The sequence below is a fragment of the Argiope bruennichi genome, chromosome X1 (genome assembly GCF_947563725.1).
Source record: "Argiope bruennichi chromosome X1, qqArgBrue1.1, whole genome shotgun sequence".
NCBI classification, from domain to species: Eukaryota; Metazoa; Arthropoda; class Arachnida; order Araneae; family Araneidae; genus Argiope; species Argiope bruennichi.
Window position 1 is genome coordinate 118,574,033 of NC_079162.1, and position 15,208 is coordinate 118,589,240.

General features: G+C 27.2%; 1 protein-coding gene across 1 annotated transcript; it reads left to right on the forward strand.

The window, feature by feature from the left end:
- The first annotated feature begins 348 nt into the window (after positions 1 to 348).
- LOC129959130 (conserved oligomeric Golgi complex subunit 2-like) lies at positions 349 to 15,000 on the forward strand. The gene is made up of 16 exons (XM_056071954.1): positions 349 to 571; positions 4,052 to 4,213; positions 4,305 to 4,370; positions 4,486 to 4,566; positions 5,912 to 5,988; positions 6,080 to 6,185; positions 6,806 to 6,988; positions 7,289 to 7,404; positions 9,052 to 9,318; positions 9,943 to 10,010; positions 10,109 to 10,278; positions 10,408 to 10,467; positions 10,564 to 10,633; positions 10,763 to 10,908; positions 11,705 to 12,025; positions 14,779 to 15,000. Exons 1-16 carry the CDS (start codon positions 464 to 466, stop codon positions 14,878 to 14,880), a joined length of 2,103 nt encoding a protein of 700 aa, XP_055927929.1. The 5' UTR covers positions 349 to 463; the 3' UTR covers positions 14,881 to 15,000.
- Positions 15,001 to 15,208: the final 208 nt, after the last annotated feature.

Below are 15,208 nucleotides of genomic sequence, written 5' to 3' on the forward strand. Positions count from 1 at the left end.
AACACCACGGTCATTGAATGAAGTCATACTATAGCTTCACAGTAAGCATTTGGTAGGAGGTTTAATTAAAAAATATAAATATTCATATTTTATTATTATTCTTAGCTTCTTATGAATTTAAGAATTCGCAAAATATCTAAAAGCATTTCCCATAATATTGGGAAAATGTCACACTAGAGCTCCAATATGATTTCTTCACACAAGATCAAGGAGTATGATCAGGTTCAAATTAGCAAAGAAGCTTCCCACATAATTTTAAAAACTAAAACATCTATGCAGGATTAAAAATTCTTCAAGACTTATAAATTATTTATTACCATTCTAGAAGCAACGTCATTTTCCGGTTCCTGCTGTCTGTTTGTTTACATTCTTGCCTAGTTGGCTAGGAGGATTCCTATAATTCTAATTTTTTTTATTATAACAGAGATGTTTATCTTCTGAAACTATTTTCAATTTATGGTATATGCCCTTCATTTTTCAATCATCAAATATGTCCGTGAATAGTATCGACAGACACCTGAAAGTGAAATGTATTCCATCTCTCTGTTTTAATAAAGATGATTTCGTTTCGGTTTGTACATACTTTCTGCATTCTCTATTGTAAATAAAAGTTTCCGTTTTGTAATTCAAATCTTCAGTAATATTTATTGCTAATTTAAAGTGCTTCATTTGATAGTAGAATGAATTTGAAAGTCATTTTTTTTATCTAAAAGTTTCCAATTCAAGATGCAGTGAGGGTTCTATGGACTACCCATTCATTTTGAAAATTTTGTACATACATTTATTGCACTATTAACTTTTGAATGCATATACTTAACAACACCATGGAAGCAGGCAGGAATGGACTGGCCAACTTGTAGTCCTACTTGTACTTGTAGTACTATTTGTCCTTCCCATGATGTGTAAATTGGCTCAAAAGTTTTCCAGTAGTTATGTAAAGTAGTAGTTTCCAGTAATTGACACAAAAGTTTTGCAGTACCATATGAAATTAGTACTGCAACAGAATGAATTTCGGTGAACGATGACAAAACAAAAATCTTCACAGATAGTTTGACTTCTACACAAATATTAAAACGTGTTACTATAAAATCCAAATTTGTGTTAAATGTAGGCATCATATATAAAGTTTTCAATCAAGTCTTCTGAGTCTCAATTATATTGAAATAAATTTTGAAAACTTAAGGAATAAACTGATAGATCATTTTGATGAGACTGTCCCCAAATATGGTCAAGAATCATAAATTCCAACCTTTTCTTCTCATGTCTAAAAGATTTCTAAACATCATATTCATCGGAAATATAATGAATTTTAGATATATTCTTCCCATTTGTTTAGAGGATTGTATGCTCAATGATTATAATAACCAATAAATAACTAATAAACATTTAATGATTCTTATATGTGGTAAAAGAGTTTCTTCATATTTATTTGGATTTGATTTAGTTAATAGTTCTAATTATATTTGAGAATTTTCTCTTTGACACCAACAACTGTGCTTGCTTTTGTTCTTCCACTCAGAATTTTCTGTTTCCATGAATTTTTTAAAAACCTGGATCATTTGAAAATATTAAAATAAAAACTTTGTCATGAAATTTTTTTTTAAATAAAAAATATTACAAGTGTATAAAAAAACTTTTTTTAAATTTATGATGTACTGTCAGTTGTATATCTGATTCTCATTCTTCATATTCTGTTATTTTGTCTTTATTATGCAATTAGCTTTTGGTTTGTATGTTATGTTATAATAGAACATTGTAAAGTTGATTGTTGTTTGAAATCCTTTATGTAGTGAACTGCATAAAATACACTTCTATATTTTTGTATTGTTAATATTTGTTAAGAAATATTCTGTAAAGGTATTAAAGAAATTCATATAGAGTTTGATTAAAAATTCTCAAAACCATAATATGCAGTACGATTACCAAAAAATTTGTAACTTCAGTTGTCAACATGCTTATACTTTATATTATATTTCTGATAATATATATATTATAGGTGTATAATGTAATTAGTAATGCACATAAAATGTTTTTATATTAGGAATAGAACTTTAATTTAATGATGCTTATTTTTTATTACTTACCAGTTGATGCAGTTTATTTTATTTGGAGTGAAACTATTTGTATGCTTTTTATTAATAAAATATTAACTATGTAATTATCATAATATGTTTTTCTTATTCTATACAGTAAGTAAAAGTTTAAGAACTTATAGCATGAAAAAATCTACAGTTATCACATTAAACCATCTGTTATTGGGTATGTGATGTAAGCATCATTTGAGAGAATGTAAAAATATATGAAGTAATAGCACTTCATAAAATACTAATTCAAAATAAATGTATTTTTTAGATGCATTTATAATATTTTTATGTGAATAATACTGATATACAAGATAATTTCAATTCATGTACCTTTCAAAATTTTATCTATTCTTTATTTTAAAAAAAATTAAATTATATCATTTGAAGTATGAGTAAGCTCTATTGTCTCTGAGCAACCAATATTTTCAGATCTATTCATCCACTGCCAGCAGAGAACCATCTTACTTGAAATGTAATATGCCGTTGAAAGTCTTTTAAATCAGAAAAAAAAAAAAAAAAAAAAAAAGAAAGAATATAAAATTTCTCAGTTTTAGCTGGTTTTTATTCTAATTAAATAAATATTAGTAATTCCCTAAATGAAATAATTTTTCTCCCTAATGGAATAATTTCCAGTTCTATCTATGAACAAAATTGTTGGGACATGAGACTGGTTAAATTGAAGATTATTGTGCAGTTTCACTAAAGGTTTTTTTTTTTTTTTCGTTTTTTGTAATTTCTTATTAAACATGATTATTTTGATTTCCTATGTCCATCTGAGATAGAAGATTTTTAGAGAAAGTCCTCATCATTATTTTAAGTCTTACCCACTAGAATTTAGTAAAATATTAATTATAGTTAAACTGATAATAAAGTACTGTTGTAGCATTTATAAAAATTGCAATCGTTTATTTCCAATTTAACTATTTCTTCATTATAATATATTATTATGTGTCAGTTTCTTCTAAATGCATATTAGATAGTTTATTCTTCAAAACTAAATCTGTTACATTCTTCCTTACTGCAGCTTACTCCAAAATTATCTCTCAACAGATGATTCTATTAATAACTGATCTCTGTAATGTATCTCATCAGTTTTATTATCCATTATTCTTTGACATAATTTATTATTTTTATTGATTTTTTTGCAGATATATAGTTTTTGTTTTATTACTTTTAAAACAATTTTTTATAAACATCATCAAAGAAATACTCAGGTTTTAGATAAATATGATACCTTTATCAGACTGTTTTGATTTTTAATATCACCATTATTTATTCCAATACTAATGATTTTTTATGTGCATATGAATTTGTAATAAATACTTTTGCAAAATGCCGTTATAGATAGTTCAACTACATTCAAATCAGTATTTTTCGAACAGTTACAACTGATCTTGCTGATTCAGACCTGCTTTTATAGCATTGTTATGTGTGAGATTTCCACATATCTTTTATAGTGAAGGATGATTCTTGGTGGTTTTTATTTCTTGTTGTGTCATGAAGGGAATATGACTACTACTGATTTAATGTAAGGTCATGGATGTAGGTTTAAATGTAAAAACATTATAATGTTTAAATTTATCAACTTTTTTTTTTTTTTTTTTTTGCAAAATAACAATAGAAAGTTTATTGAAATTCTAGATTTCTTCTTCATAGAATTTCACATATATTGAAATATTATAAATAGAATCATAGGGCATATATGTGAAACTCAAACTAAATCTGCTTTTTAAAAAAATCCATTCATAGCACATAAATTAACATTAACTGCACTTTGAAGAAATGATTTATTTATAATTACTTTAATTAAGATTGAAAATTTAATTTTATGATGGTTTATTCAAATTTAATTATGCTAATTGGCATGTAGTTGAAGCGTAGATGCAATTTATGACATCTGGTAAGAAATATGTTAAAAATATCTTGCAATTATATCTTAATGGAGGTTAGTTCTTATTCTTTTTCAGAATGAATTCAGTGTGGATAAATTTGTCAGTGAGTGTAGGAAGTATGCATCTTTGGATACAATGCGTGATGACCTCAATATTTTTCATAAAATATTATGTACTGCCATGATTGAGTTGCTGAATAAAGATTATGCTGATTTTGTGAATCTGTCAAGCAATTTGGTAATTATTTATTTAATATTATTGTAAAAACACTGTATTAAAATAAATTAATGTAATTATAAATTCTTTAAATGATTAATTATGATTTTAGGCTGGTTTGGACAAATCAATTAAAAGCCTCAGTTTGCCATTACAGAGCTTAAAAAATGAAATAAATGTAAGAAATTTTGTTGATTTTCAAAAACTAAATTTGTTTTATATTCATTTTAACTGTTTATTGAGTAAATAGTTTGTTATTATTGTTAAAATAAAAATATTTTTGCATATTTTAGGAAACAAAGACAAATTTAGATAAAACCCTCCTGTCTGTTACGAAAATGTTCTCTGAAAGAGCTTCAATTCACTGCTCAAAAGTAAATGTTTATTTTTATACCATTTAAAAGTTTTGGTAGGTGACTTGAATTAACTTATTATCAGAATTTGTTTATGGCAGAATTATTTTTCATTCTGCCATAAACAAATAGTGTTCCACGAAAAATGTTTGTAGCAAATAGATTTTTATGGCACCTGAATCAGATGATATGTTTGTGTTATTTCTTGGATAGATTAGTTTTGTTTTTAAAGTGGGCTTAAAAGAAAATAGCAATAAAGGAAGATAAATTAAATCTTTTGGTGAGTTTCAAAGTTCAACTTTTTGTAAGCTAAAGCATGCATCCTAAAAGTGCAAGAAAATCAGAAGTACAGGTTTTCTTAGAATTTAAAATGTTTAATTTGTAATAATTTTTACAGCAAAGTTTAATGATAGTAAACGGACTCATTTTCGATTGTAAGGAATGGCTTGCCTATATTTTTATGAATTTGTGTTAATTTGAAGACTCAGTTATTAGAATGTTGGCATCTTAAAGGACTTGCAATCATGGTGAAATAACAAAACTCCTTTTATTAAAGTCTTCAAGTCATTTTTAAAATCTTTGGATGATTCCTCTTAATTATGATCATTGACAAATTGAGCTCCAAATTATACAAATCAATGGTAATTGTTGAACATAAAAAGAGGAAGCTAAAATCTGCATTCTGGCTCTTTAATTTTTGAAATGATAAATTCTCAAAAAAATGATCTGTTGGCTAAAAAAGTTTCAAAATTGTTCCAATTTGCCTTTAAAAAATTTATTTTTTAAAAAAATTTCTTTCTATGCAAAATACTAAGAAAGGCACCCTCAATTAAATGCTTTGTTATTTCAGTTTGACATTGTATTACATAAACTCTTCTTGCATAAAAACTAATTTAAAATCAATAATAAAAAAAAAAAACATGGTTTTGAAAGCTTGAGTGGGGAAATGGGCTCCTGATTCTTCTGTTTCCTAAGGGCTACTGTAGACCTTAATCCAGTCCTGCCAAAATGTCATGAAGATAGTAATAGTATTACTTGTTGAGATGGGAAAATATTTCATAATATGCAAAATATGTGCCATTTCTCAACCTTACTTCTAAGAAAAATTTTAATAATAATTTTTGAAAAACACACAAAATTAAAGTAAATAGGGATGAAGTAAATAATCTGGATGTAAGAGGGTTTATTGATAAATATTTTTGAAACTGGTTTTAAAGTTCTGCAAATAGAATACAAAATGCTTGAATGGGAAAATTAATATTATTTCTTTTTTCAGTATAAAATTTATTTTTCTTTGCTTTTTCAAATTATATCTTAAGAGTGCAATTTGTTGGTTTCATAATTAGTAGCCTTAATCTTTTTTTAGATTTTGATATATCATCTTCTAATTATTGAAGAAGGTCTGGAAAAAATACATCTCTTGAATGCAGAAGATAATCATAAGTACATACAATGCTTTTATTTCATTTATGTGCCTTGTTTTTATTCATAAAACTACAGCAGGATGTTTTTAAGAATAATTCTTGTTTTTTAGCTTTCAAGATATCGAAATATTAGAAAGAATAGCAATTGCTTTCAACAATGTTCAGTTCCACTTGCATAAAATTATTGACTGCAAGAATTATTCTGTCAAGGAAGAAGTAAACATATTTTTTTGTATATATAATTTTTTAGTACATGTATATATATGTAGTATATATATTTGGGAACATGTGAACTGTATTGCTGCTTAAAAAATTTAATTAACTATTTGAGAGAATTATCCTGTTGGGAATAGGAAGCTAAGTACACCAACTTTCACCTTTTGGCACAAACCTGTTAAGTGTGATCGGAGATCGTTTTTTAAATTTTCCTCGGCCATTTTTTAAAGAAAATCAAGCTGGCATTGTGCATTCTTGGTTATAAGAAAATTATATAAAACAATCCATTTAAAGTTATGCATGTTTGTAAAATTAATAAAATTACTATCCTTTCACAGTCTTTTCATTTATAAGAAAACACCTAAATTTGTAAATGAATTGCTTAAGGAAGTTAATATTCTCTGTAAAAAAATAGATTTTATAAAATAGCTTGTAATGTTATTAAAGGCACTTGAAAGAAATGATAATCCTGTGTAAATGGAGACTGATAACATAACATCACTTTTTAAAAAGACTCATTAGCTATGGGTCCTTTGTATTTATAATTTTATCCATATGTATTTTTTCTTTTCTATTAATTTCTTCTTTTTTAAAATAAAAATTTTTTTTTACTTATTTAGGTTATAGCTAATGTCGCAAAAAATTTAGAACAACAACTTCAGGCTGTATTCCTTCAAAGTCTTTCAGATGATATGCACAAACAAGATTTACATAAAATACTCCGTATCTATTCTTATATTAGTGAAGAAAATAAAGTTGAGAGTATTTTTCGAGCATCAGTTGTTAGACCTGTCATGAAAAATGTAAGTATTTCCTAGTTAATAATTTTTAAATAATTTGCTGTATTTTAATAAATATCAATAAAATTTATATAACTTTTCTTTCTTTCTTTTTTTTTTAAGTTCTGGCACCAATTTTATTTTAATTGGTGACTTATTAAAAGTTTGTTTGAAAATTTTCGTCTTCATTTTTTTAAATAAAGTTGTAAAATATAACTGTATGTTAGTTGCATTTTATTGTTTTTGATTGTAAACTCCTTAAGAAATTTTTAATGCAAATTTAATAAATTGATGTATTAAAGCTAGTATTTCTTTTCTTTTCAGCTTATCACTCAGAATAACATTACAAAATTGGGTTTGGAAAAAGTATTAAATGACATCTTAAATTTTATACCAAACACCTGTAATGATGTTTTGAAAATGACCAGGAGGACAAACAAGTATATTTTTCTTTTATCCTTACATTTATTGTTTTAAAATTAAAAGAATTCCTTTCTGTTTCTTAAATATTATAATAGTATAAAAGACAAAACCTGCTTGTAACTTTTACAATAATTTATTGTTAAATATATTTTTTTAGCTGATAGCTTCAGTGAATAGTTTTAGGTCAGTTAATACAAAGTATTTATAATAAGAGTTCCCCTGCTCAGAGTTACCTGTAATCTTAGCCATGTATGCATGTTTCTCATATTTGCCGAGAACTAGTCTTACAGTGTGCTTACCATTCACAATAATTTTCAGTTCATGAGGTAACGCTTTGTTAGCTAAATTGTTTTTATCCAAATGCAGATTCCTTATTAATTGCTCAGTGAAAATTTTAGGCTTGGGAGGGATTCATTTAGGTCTTGTCTCGGGGAAATTACATCGAAAAATGTTAGTGAAGTTTGAGTAACAAGATCATTGTTTTTCCATCTAGAAGAGAAAGAAAACATGTTACTCTAGATGTAATAGAGAAGTAACTGTTCAAGTAGAGGAAGATGAAACCTGAAACTTTTATGTTAGCAACAGTGTTTTCAACAAGTTCTTTGTGAATTTTCATTAGTTTTATAATAGCTATTGCACCATGTCAAAGAGAATATGTGGGTGCACTGTGGGTTTTAATAGTTACGGGTTCTCTGAAGTCATATGTGATACTTTTTTTTTCTTTTAATTTATTAGCTTAATTTTTTTTTTCACAATTTTATTAGGTCATCCATAAGCATCTCCACTTTATTTATTTATTTTTTAAAGAATGGTTATGGATGTAGAACGCCACTTTTTTTTTTTTTTCAAAGAACGATTACAGATATAGAGCAACCATATTTATTCTAAGAATGGTAACAAATGTAGACAGCTCTACATAGAGAACTTTAATTATGAATAAATTGTATGTACATTAATAGACTAATATTCAAAATTAAGAGAATTTTTACATATGGATTTTTATCTTTGTAACTGCTGGATGTTTAATTAAAGCTAGATATGTGCAGTTGCAAAAGGAGAAAACAAACCATTTGGATTTATTCTGCCATCTTTCATTATCTGTTCAAACAAATACTATCTTTTAAATAAAATGACATCCACTGAAAAAAATTTCTTAAATATCATAAAAGATCATTTACTTATTTAAAGTTTGACTAATACGTGATAAATGAGTGGTTGAACTATATTATTATGAACCAAATTAATAGTTTTTTTTTCAGTTATTTTATAATATTATTTTAATATTGTGATATATCTACTAGTAGTTCTACAATATATAAGAAATATACATTATCTCGAAGTAGGGGATGAACTGAAAATATTCTCTTTTCTATATCCATAAACCTTTCAATTGATAATGATGATTAATTTATTGTCACCTACGTAAAATGAGATGTATAGTTACACTTGGAACACAGATGTGTTAGTTTTATATCCAAATCAGATTTTTATAGACAATGCCTTACTTTATTGTAGAATTTCAAAAGGCTGCAAAATGAAAAAATGGAGGACATTTATTTCATTTCCAAAAGTATATATATATTACTGAAAAGTGTTCAAACATTTCACTGATTTTTTTAATATTTTTATTCAAGAGTGTGAAATTGAATTTTGTTCCTTTATAGGGATTCAGAAATTGTACCCGGGTATGACTTTTTAGTAAATGCAGTTTGGCCCGAAATCATTGAAGCTTTTCAGTATATAGCTCCAGTATACCTCTATTCACTTGGTGATCCTCAACAGTTCCATCAGAATTACTGTGCATTCATGAAGTTTCTTGATGAATTTGAACATATTTGTGGGGTGCAGAGTAGTGTTGTAAAATTACGAGGGCAAGCGACTTACAAAGAATTTATTCAAAAATTTAACCTTGATGTTTATTTTCAAATAAGGTAAAGTAGTACTATTTTTATTATTTTTTTTTATTTATTTCCTTGCAGATTTTTAAGTTAGGCATGTTGCATCAGTGAAATAACTATATTCGAAATATAATTATCATGAAAATTTACACATCATTTTAATTCTATTTAACATCTGCTTTTCTTTAATAATAAAAAAAATGGATTCAGCACTGAAGTATTAATTAAGTAAATCCATTCCAAATTATTTTTAGAATAAATTCTTAATTATTAGGTTTGTGTAAGAAATGAAATCCTCTATACTAATTTAAAAATAGTGGCATAATGACAGTAAATGGTGCCTGAAATTGATGTTTATGCCTTTAAAACTTCACAGTTAAATGGTGCCTGGAACTGTTGTTTATTCCTCTAAAAACTTGAAATAACGCAACTTGTTTTTATGGCATCCCTCTAGACAGACGCCCAAGGTTTCTGTACCACCCCATTGTTATACATCTGATGAAAAGAAAACAGTATTTTCCAATTACGTCTTTTTCTTATTTTAAAAGATACTTGTTTTTCCATATTGAGAAAAACTTAATAAAATTTCAATTGAAATATTACATTTTGAAAATTTTGTTCCCATTTTCATCAAAATATTTTTATTTTTTTTTTCAGATTTCAAGAAATTGCTGGAAGTTTTGAACGTAATTTATTTGAGGAAAGGCTCATAAAAGAAGCAAATAGTATAAATTTTGTTGATTTTTCTAATTTGATTTAAATTTTCATTCAGTATTTAAGAAGCATAAATTTATTTATTTATTTATTGATAAATTTATTTTAGATACAAATTTGACATACAATTTGAAAGCCACGGTATCTCTTTGGTCCTGTATCAATCTTTGTTGGTCTGATTCTATATACCTTCCTTTCTTGAAAAGAGATTTTTGGAGACTAACTATTCAGCTGCTTTTTCGTTATAACAAATATATTCATTGTTGTCTTAAAAATATTGTGAGTATCCAAAGAAACTATGTATTTCTTTGTAATATGCTTGTAATTAATTCTTTTAAAATTTCATTTTTTTTTTTTTTTTCAAATTCATTATATTTTCATTTACTCTAATAGAACCTTAACTTTCAGAAGGAAGAAACGTTTGAACTGGCTCTTTTAATTAAAGATGTTGAATCACTTGTTCCTGCAGTAAGTATTTTTTTTTTTTTTCACAAGCATACTTTTTTTAGGTGTTTCTGAAAATGATTTACTTTTTTTTTCTTTCCTTTCTCCTATGTTATGCAGTTGAAAAAGTTTTTCTATGAAATTATCCAGAAGAAGTTGGATTGTGAATCTCTTAATGATATTGTTAAAGGTAATTTTTTGATTGAAAATACATTACGAATGTGACTCATAGTATTTAAATATAGTCACATTTATTATTACATTATAGCCTAGGTCCTTTACTTCAATGATTATATAAGGCTTACTTGTATTATTTCAGCTGCCGTGGAAGAAATAATGGTATTATTAAATGAAATCCCTACTGCTGCTTCAAAAGTTATTGTCAGAATATTAGTTGAGAAATGTACATCTCATCTAAAATTAATCACCAGCATTCCACAACGCTTTAGGAAAACTAACCGTGAAGTATGTTTACAATGTATAGTTATTATTTTTAGTGTAAATTTCAGAAAATGTTATTTAGGATAAGATAGTTAAGAAGTAATACTCTAATGTCATATTAATATAATTTCTGGTTAGATTCATTAATTGATAACTATTTCGGGATTTTTTTTTTCTTTTTTTAGCTATATTTTGAATACATTTGTAAACGTGGATATGTTTTTCATCATTTGTATGTGTGATTTTTAAAATTTCATGTGTTCTAATTTTGCTTTTATGGCTGTGATATAACAAGCATGATTTTGAATCAAATACTACTTTAATTCACATTTATAAAAATATCTATATTTTGTTACCATATTCGTAAATTATCGAAGTATGACTGGAGAAATTTTTAAATTGAAGAATTTATTTTAAAATTAAACTTTAGTGGCATTTTAAATTTTAAACTATTAATTTCCATCGTGAAGAAAGAAAATGTTACATGATGTCCCAATGTTCTCAAATAATTTCTCTAGTTTTATTTGAGGTTTCTAAAATCCAAGCTAAAGAATGTAGATTTTATTTCATTGTAATTATTTTGATGACATCTGATTTTATGAATCTTTCTTTTACTTTCTTATATAACATATATTATGTTTTTATGATGAATGTATGAAGTTTTAATTCTTAGTATGCAAAGAAAAAAGTGGTTTAAATGTTATTAAACTAATGTAAATCCCATTAAAAAATCAAGCTTAGGTATTATATCTTTGCAAAATTTTCCTTATAGTAAAATAATGTGTAATTTTTAAAATTATTGTTTCATCAATTTTCTTAGATTCCATCAAAACCATCGCCATATGTCTCATTAGTGCTGACTCCCTTAACCGAATTTTCTGTGGGAACAAAATCAGTATTACCTACCAAGTGGTGTAAATATTGTGAACTCCAGGTTACAGATGAAATTATGAAGCAGTGTGTTATCTTAATGCAAGATGTCCTTACTTCCATCAAAAAAATGGAGGATAGTTTAAAAATATTAAAAAGAGCTAGAGATAAACCAGCACATAACACTGGACAGATTTCTTCTGGAGCTGTGACTGATGATGACAAGATTCGCCGTCAGCTTGCAATAGATGTAACATATTTTGAAGAGCTGGTTAGTATTTGAACTTTATATCAAATTTTATCATACAATGTTTTTTATTTACAAACTTTAAGAATAGGTCTGGCTTCTATTCCATCCCCCCCCCCCGATAGAACATGAAATCTTTGTTAAGGGATTAAGTAAAAGAAAAGGATATGGCAAAAAGATTTAATGGCAAACAAATAAACTATAGTACAACAACCCAGTTGTATGAATAACATTACAAGTCATGTGTAGATTGACAGTTGCAATAATGGTAAGTAGGACATAGGAACAGCAAACTACAGCAAATCCTTGGAATCCTTATTGTAAATGATCAAAAGATTTTCCATTGTAAACAATACTCCCTACACCTTTATTTATTCTTGCAATTGAATTGTTGTGCTGTTGTTAATTTGTATACCAGTAAATCTGCCTTGTATATTTAATCAAATATATCCTTTTCTTTTTAATTCACTGGCAGAAAGCTCCCTTTAGCTGTCCCACCTTACATCACCGACCCCGATTCAGAACAGAACATTTACAGATATAATTATCACAAGTAATATGGTGTCTAAGTAAATGGCTAAGTATAGTGTCTAAGTAAAATGGCTAAGCTATCAAGGTCATCATTTAAAATGCAGAATTCGTAGTCTGACATCGAAAGCAATGTCATATGTAGGAATGATGCAATTTACAAAGTTATTGAGCATCATCAATTTAGTGCAAAGGTATACCTTACAGGCATAAATGCTTTGAAGAAAATGCATAAAATGTCTATTTGTTGTGTCATGATATTCAAATCTTTGAAATATGCATTCACCAATACCTTTGCAGGCTTTACTAGCAAGGGATGCGGAGGAACATTATCTCATGCATAAATTTAATTTAAAACTCTTTAGAAGACTAGCAGATGTTCCTTGTAGTCCTAAAATTGACATGAGGTATATGTTTTTCATCTAATTGCATGTACGACTGGCAGAATACATAACTGGGTGCTTGGAAATTCTGGATATGAAGTTTGATATCAAGTAGGATGGTCGATTTAAGTAAATAATAGAGTTTACTATAACAGGCTATATATCACAATTCCCGTTAATAGGAACATATTACTGGGAATTTCTGCATGATAGAATATCTGATTTTATAGAGCTCTTAAGAAATATATCCGGCCATTTCTGCATTCTTAGAAAGTTTATGATAATATTGAGATTGACGAGAAAACACTTTCAGTAAAAAGTATAAATGGGCATGTAAATAAGTGAGTTCTCATCTTTTAAGTGTTTCGTGACATTACTGTTTTTAAAACTGCTGCCAAATAAATGCACTTTTTATATGTTTTAATCTAGATGATGTTCATAGGATGTGTTTCTTATGAAACCAATTACATTCTGTAACTTTGATATTGGCTTTTTTTTTCTGTATCTTTTTGCATCGAGATAAAAAAAAATGCTAATTTGAGACTTTATTGCTAGATACGATTGTAAATGGTATGTTGTATACCACTGTAGTCATTTTATTGATATTGGACACCACTTCAAGACTACAGCTGTCACACCTCTGAAGTGAAAGGAGAAATAGTTTATCTATTAAATTCTTAAAACCAAAATTCTGAATCAGTATTTTAAGCTGCAAATTGTTACTATATCGCCATTCGGATGAATTACTATTATTTTCTATCAGTTGGCTAAACTATGCTTCTAGTTCGTTATAGAGCTTATTAAAACTTCAATTTCTTGTTTCATTTCTTATATTGCCATTTTTATGACGTATTAAGTTTTCCGTATTTTGTTTATATAGAGAGAGACAACATACTGAAGTCTGCTAATTATATATTTTATTAACCAAATATTTCCTTAAGAAAATAGCTGGGTGAGATTTGTCGATTTATGCATTATATAATTCGTGAAAGTTTTAAATTAAGTCTGCCTCTTTCTGTCTGAGAATCTATTAATAGATCTCATTCCAACAATACTACTTTGATCCTATTCCTTATCCTTGAGTTTTATTGTATAGCAGTGTTCTATTCCCCCCTCTGTGTGTAACATATTTTTGCATATGTCAGGGACTGACAAGAACACAAATTTGGAATTTAACTTCAGTTTATTTTTACATGAGAGGCCATGATTTATACAAGAGGACCAGTTGGAACACATCTTTCCACACATGAACACAGGCGAAAAAGTGTTAAAGCCTTTTCCCCTAGAGGGATTTCTTTGCAGTGTGTCAATTCAGAATCAATTTGCAGTGTGTCTTAGGTATCTTTGGAAGGAATGCCGTGGGTGTTAGGGATTTTTGTCCAGTCGCTTGCAGCATGAGAACTGCATGGCCATCAAATTTTAAGAGCGCATGTAAGAAATAATTAAATAAAATTGGGATTTGGATCAGAAAGTAAGAAAAAATTGTAAAATAACATGGGCTAACAAAATGGAGAAAAGGAAACTAAGGATTTAAATTAGAATGAGAAATATCATTACATCTATGTAAACATATTTTAACAATTGCGTGGCCGAACAGAAAAAACTTCTGAAATTTTAATACAGGGTAGGGAGCAATACAGGGTTGCTGTAGTGTTTTATGATTCTCCTGGACTCTTCTATCATCTTTTCTTTGTCAGAATTGATCAAACTTGCTCTGTATATTCTAACAAAGTATGAAACTGCTGGATATATTTCAAGATTAATTTATTAAAGATGAAAATTCTGTTGAAATGTTAATTGTATTTTATTTACCAGAATATTCAGAGAAGGGAAACATGATATTTTAAAATTCACTTTTCTTTGCAGATTCTTAAATTAGGCTTGCAAGTGTCAGATTTAAAAAGTTTCAAGGAGTTAAAAGACTTGGTAACTTCTGCTGAAAGAATATCTGGTTTCTCCTCTAGTTGATGGTATTGATTTGCCTTATATAATATGCAGAACAGCTTTTTATTTTTCTGGAGTATTTGAAATTTTGTACATATTTGTTTAATAAGATTTATTTTATAATATAAAAGTTTTTATCAAATTGGTTATAGACTGTTTATTTTATGATAATTTCAAATTTTATTTTGTTCTATTATTGGCTTTATAACAATTTACTAAACATAGAGCAGTGTTGTAACAAATATATCAGAATAACGAATGTTATATCAGTCTAGTTGCTAGAGGAACCAGCAAATTCAATCCTATTCTGCTAGTCTGAATTGAAAAGACAGATTATAGCAAATATTTTTAA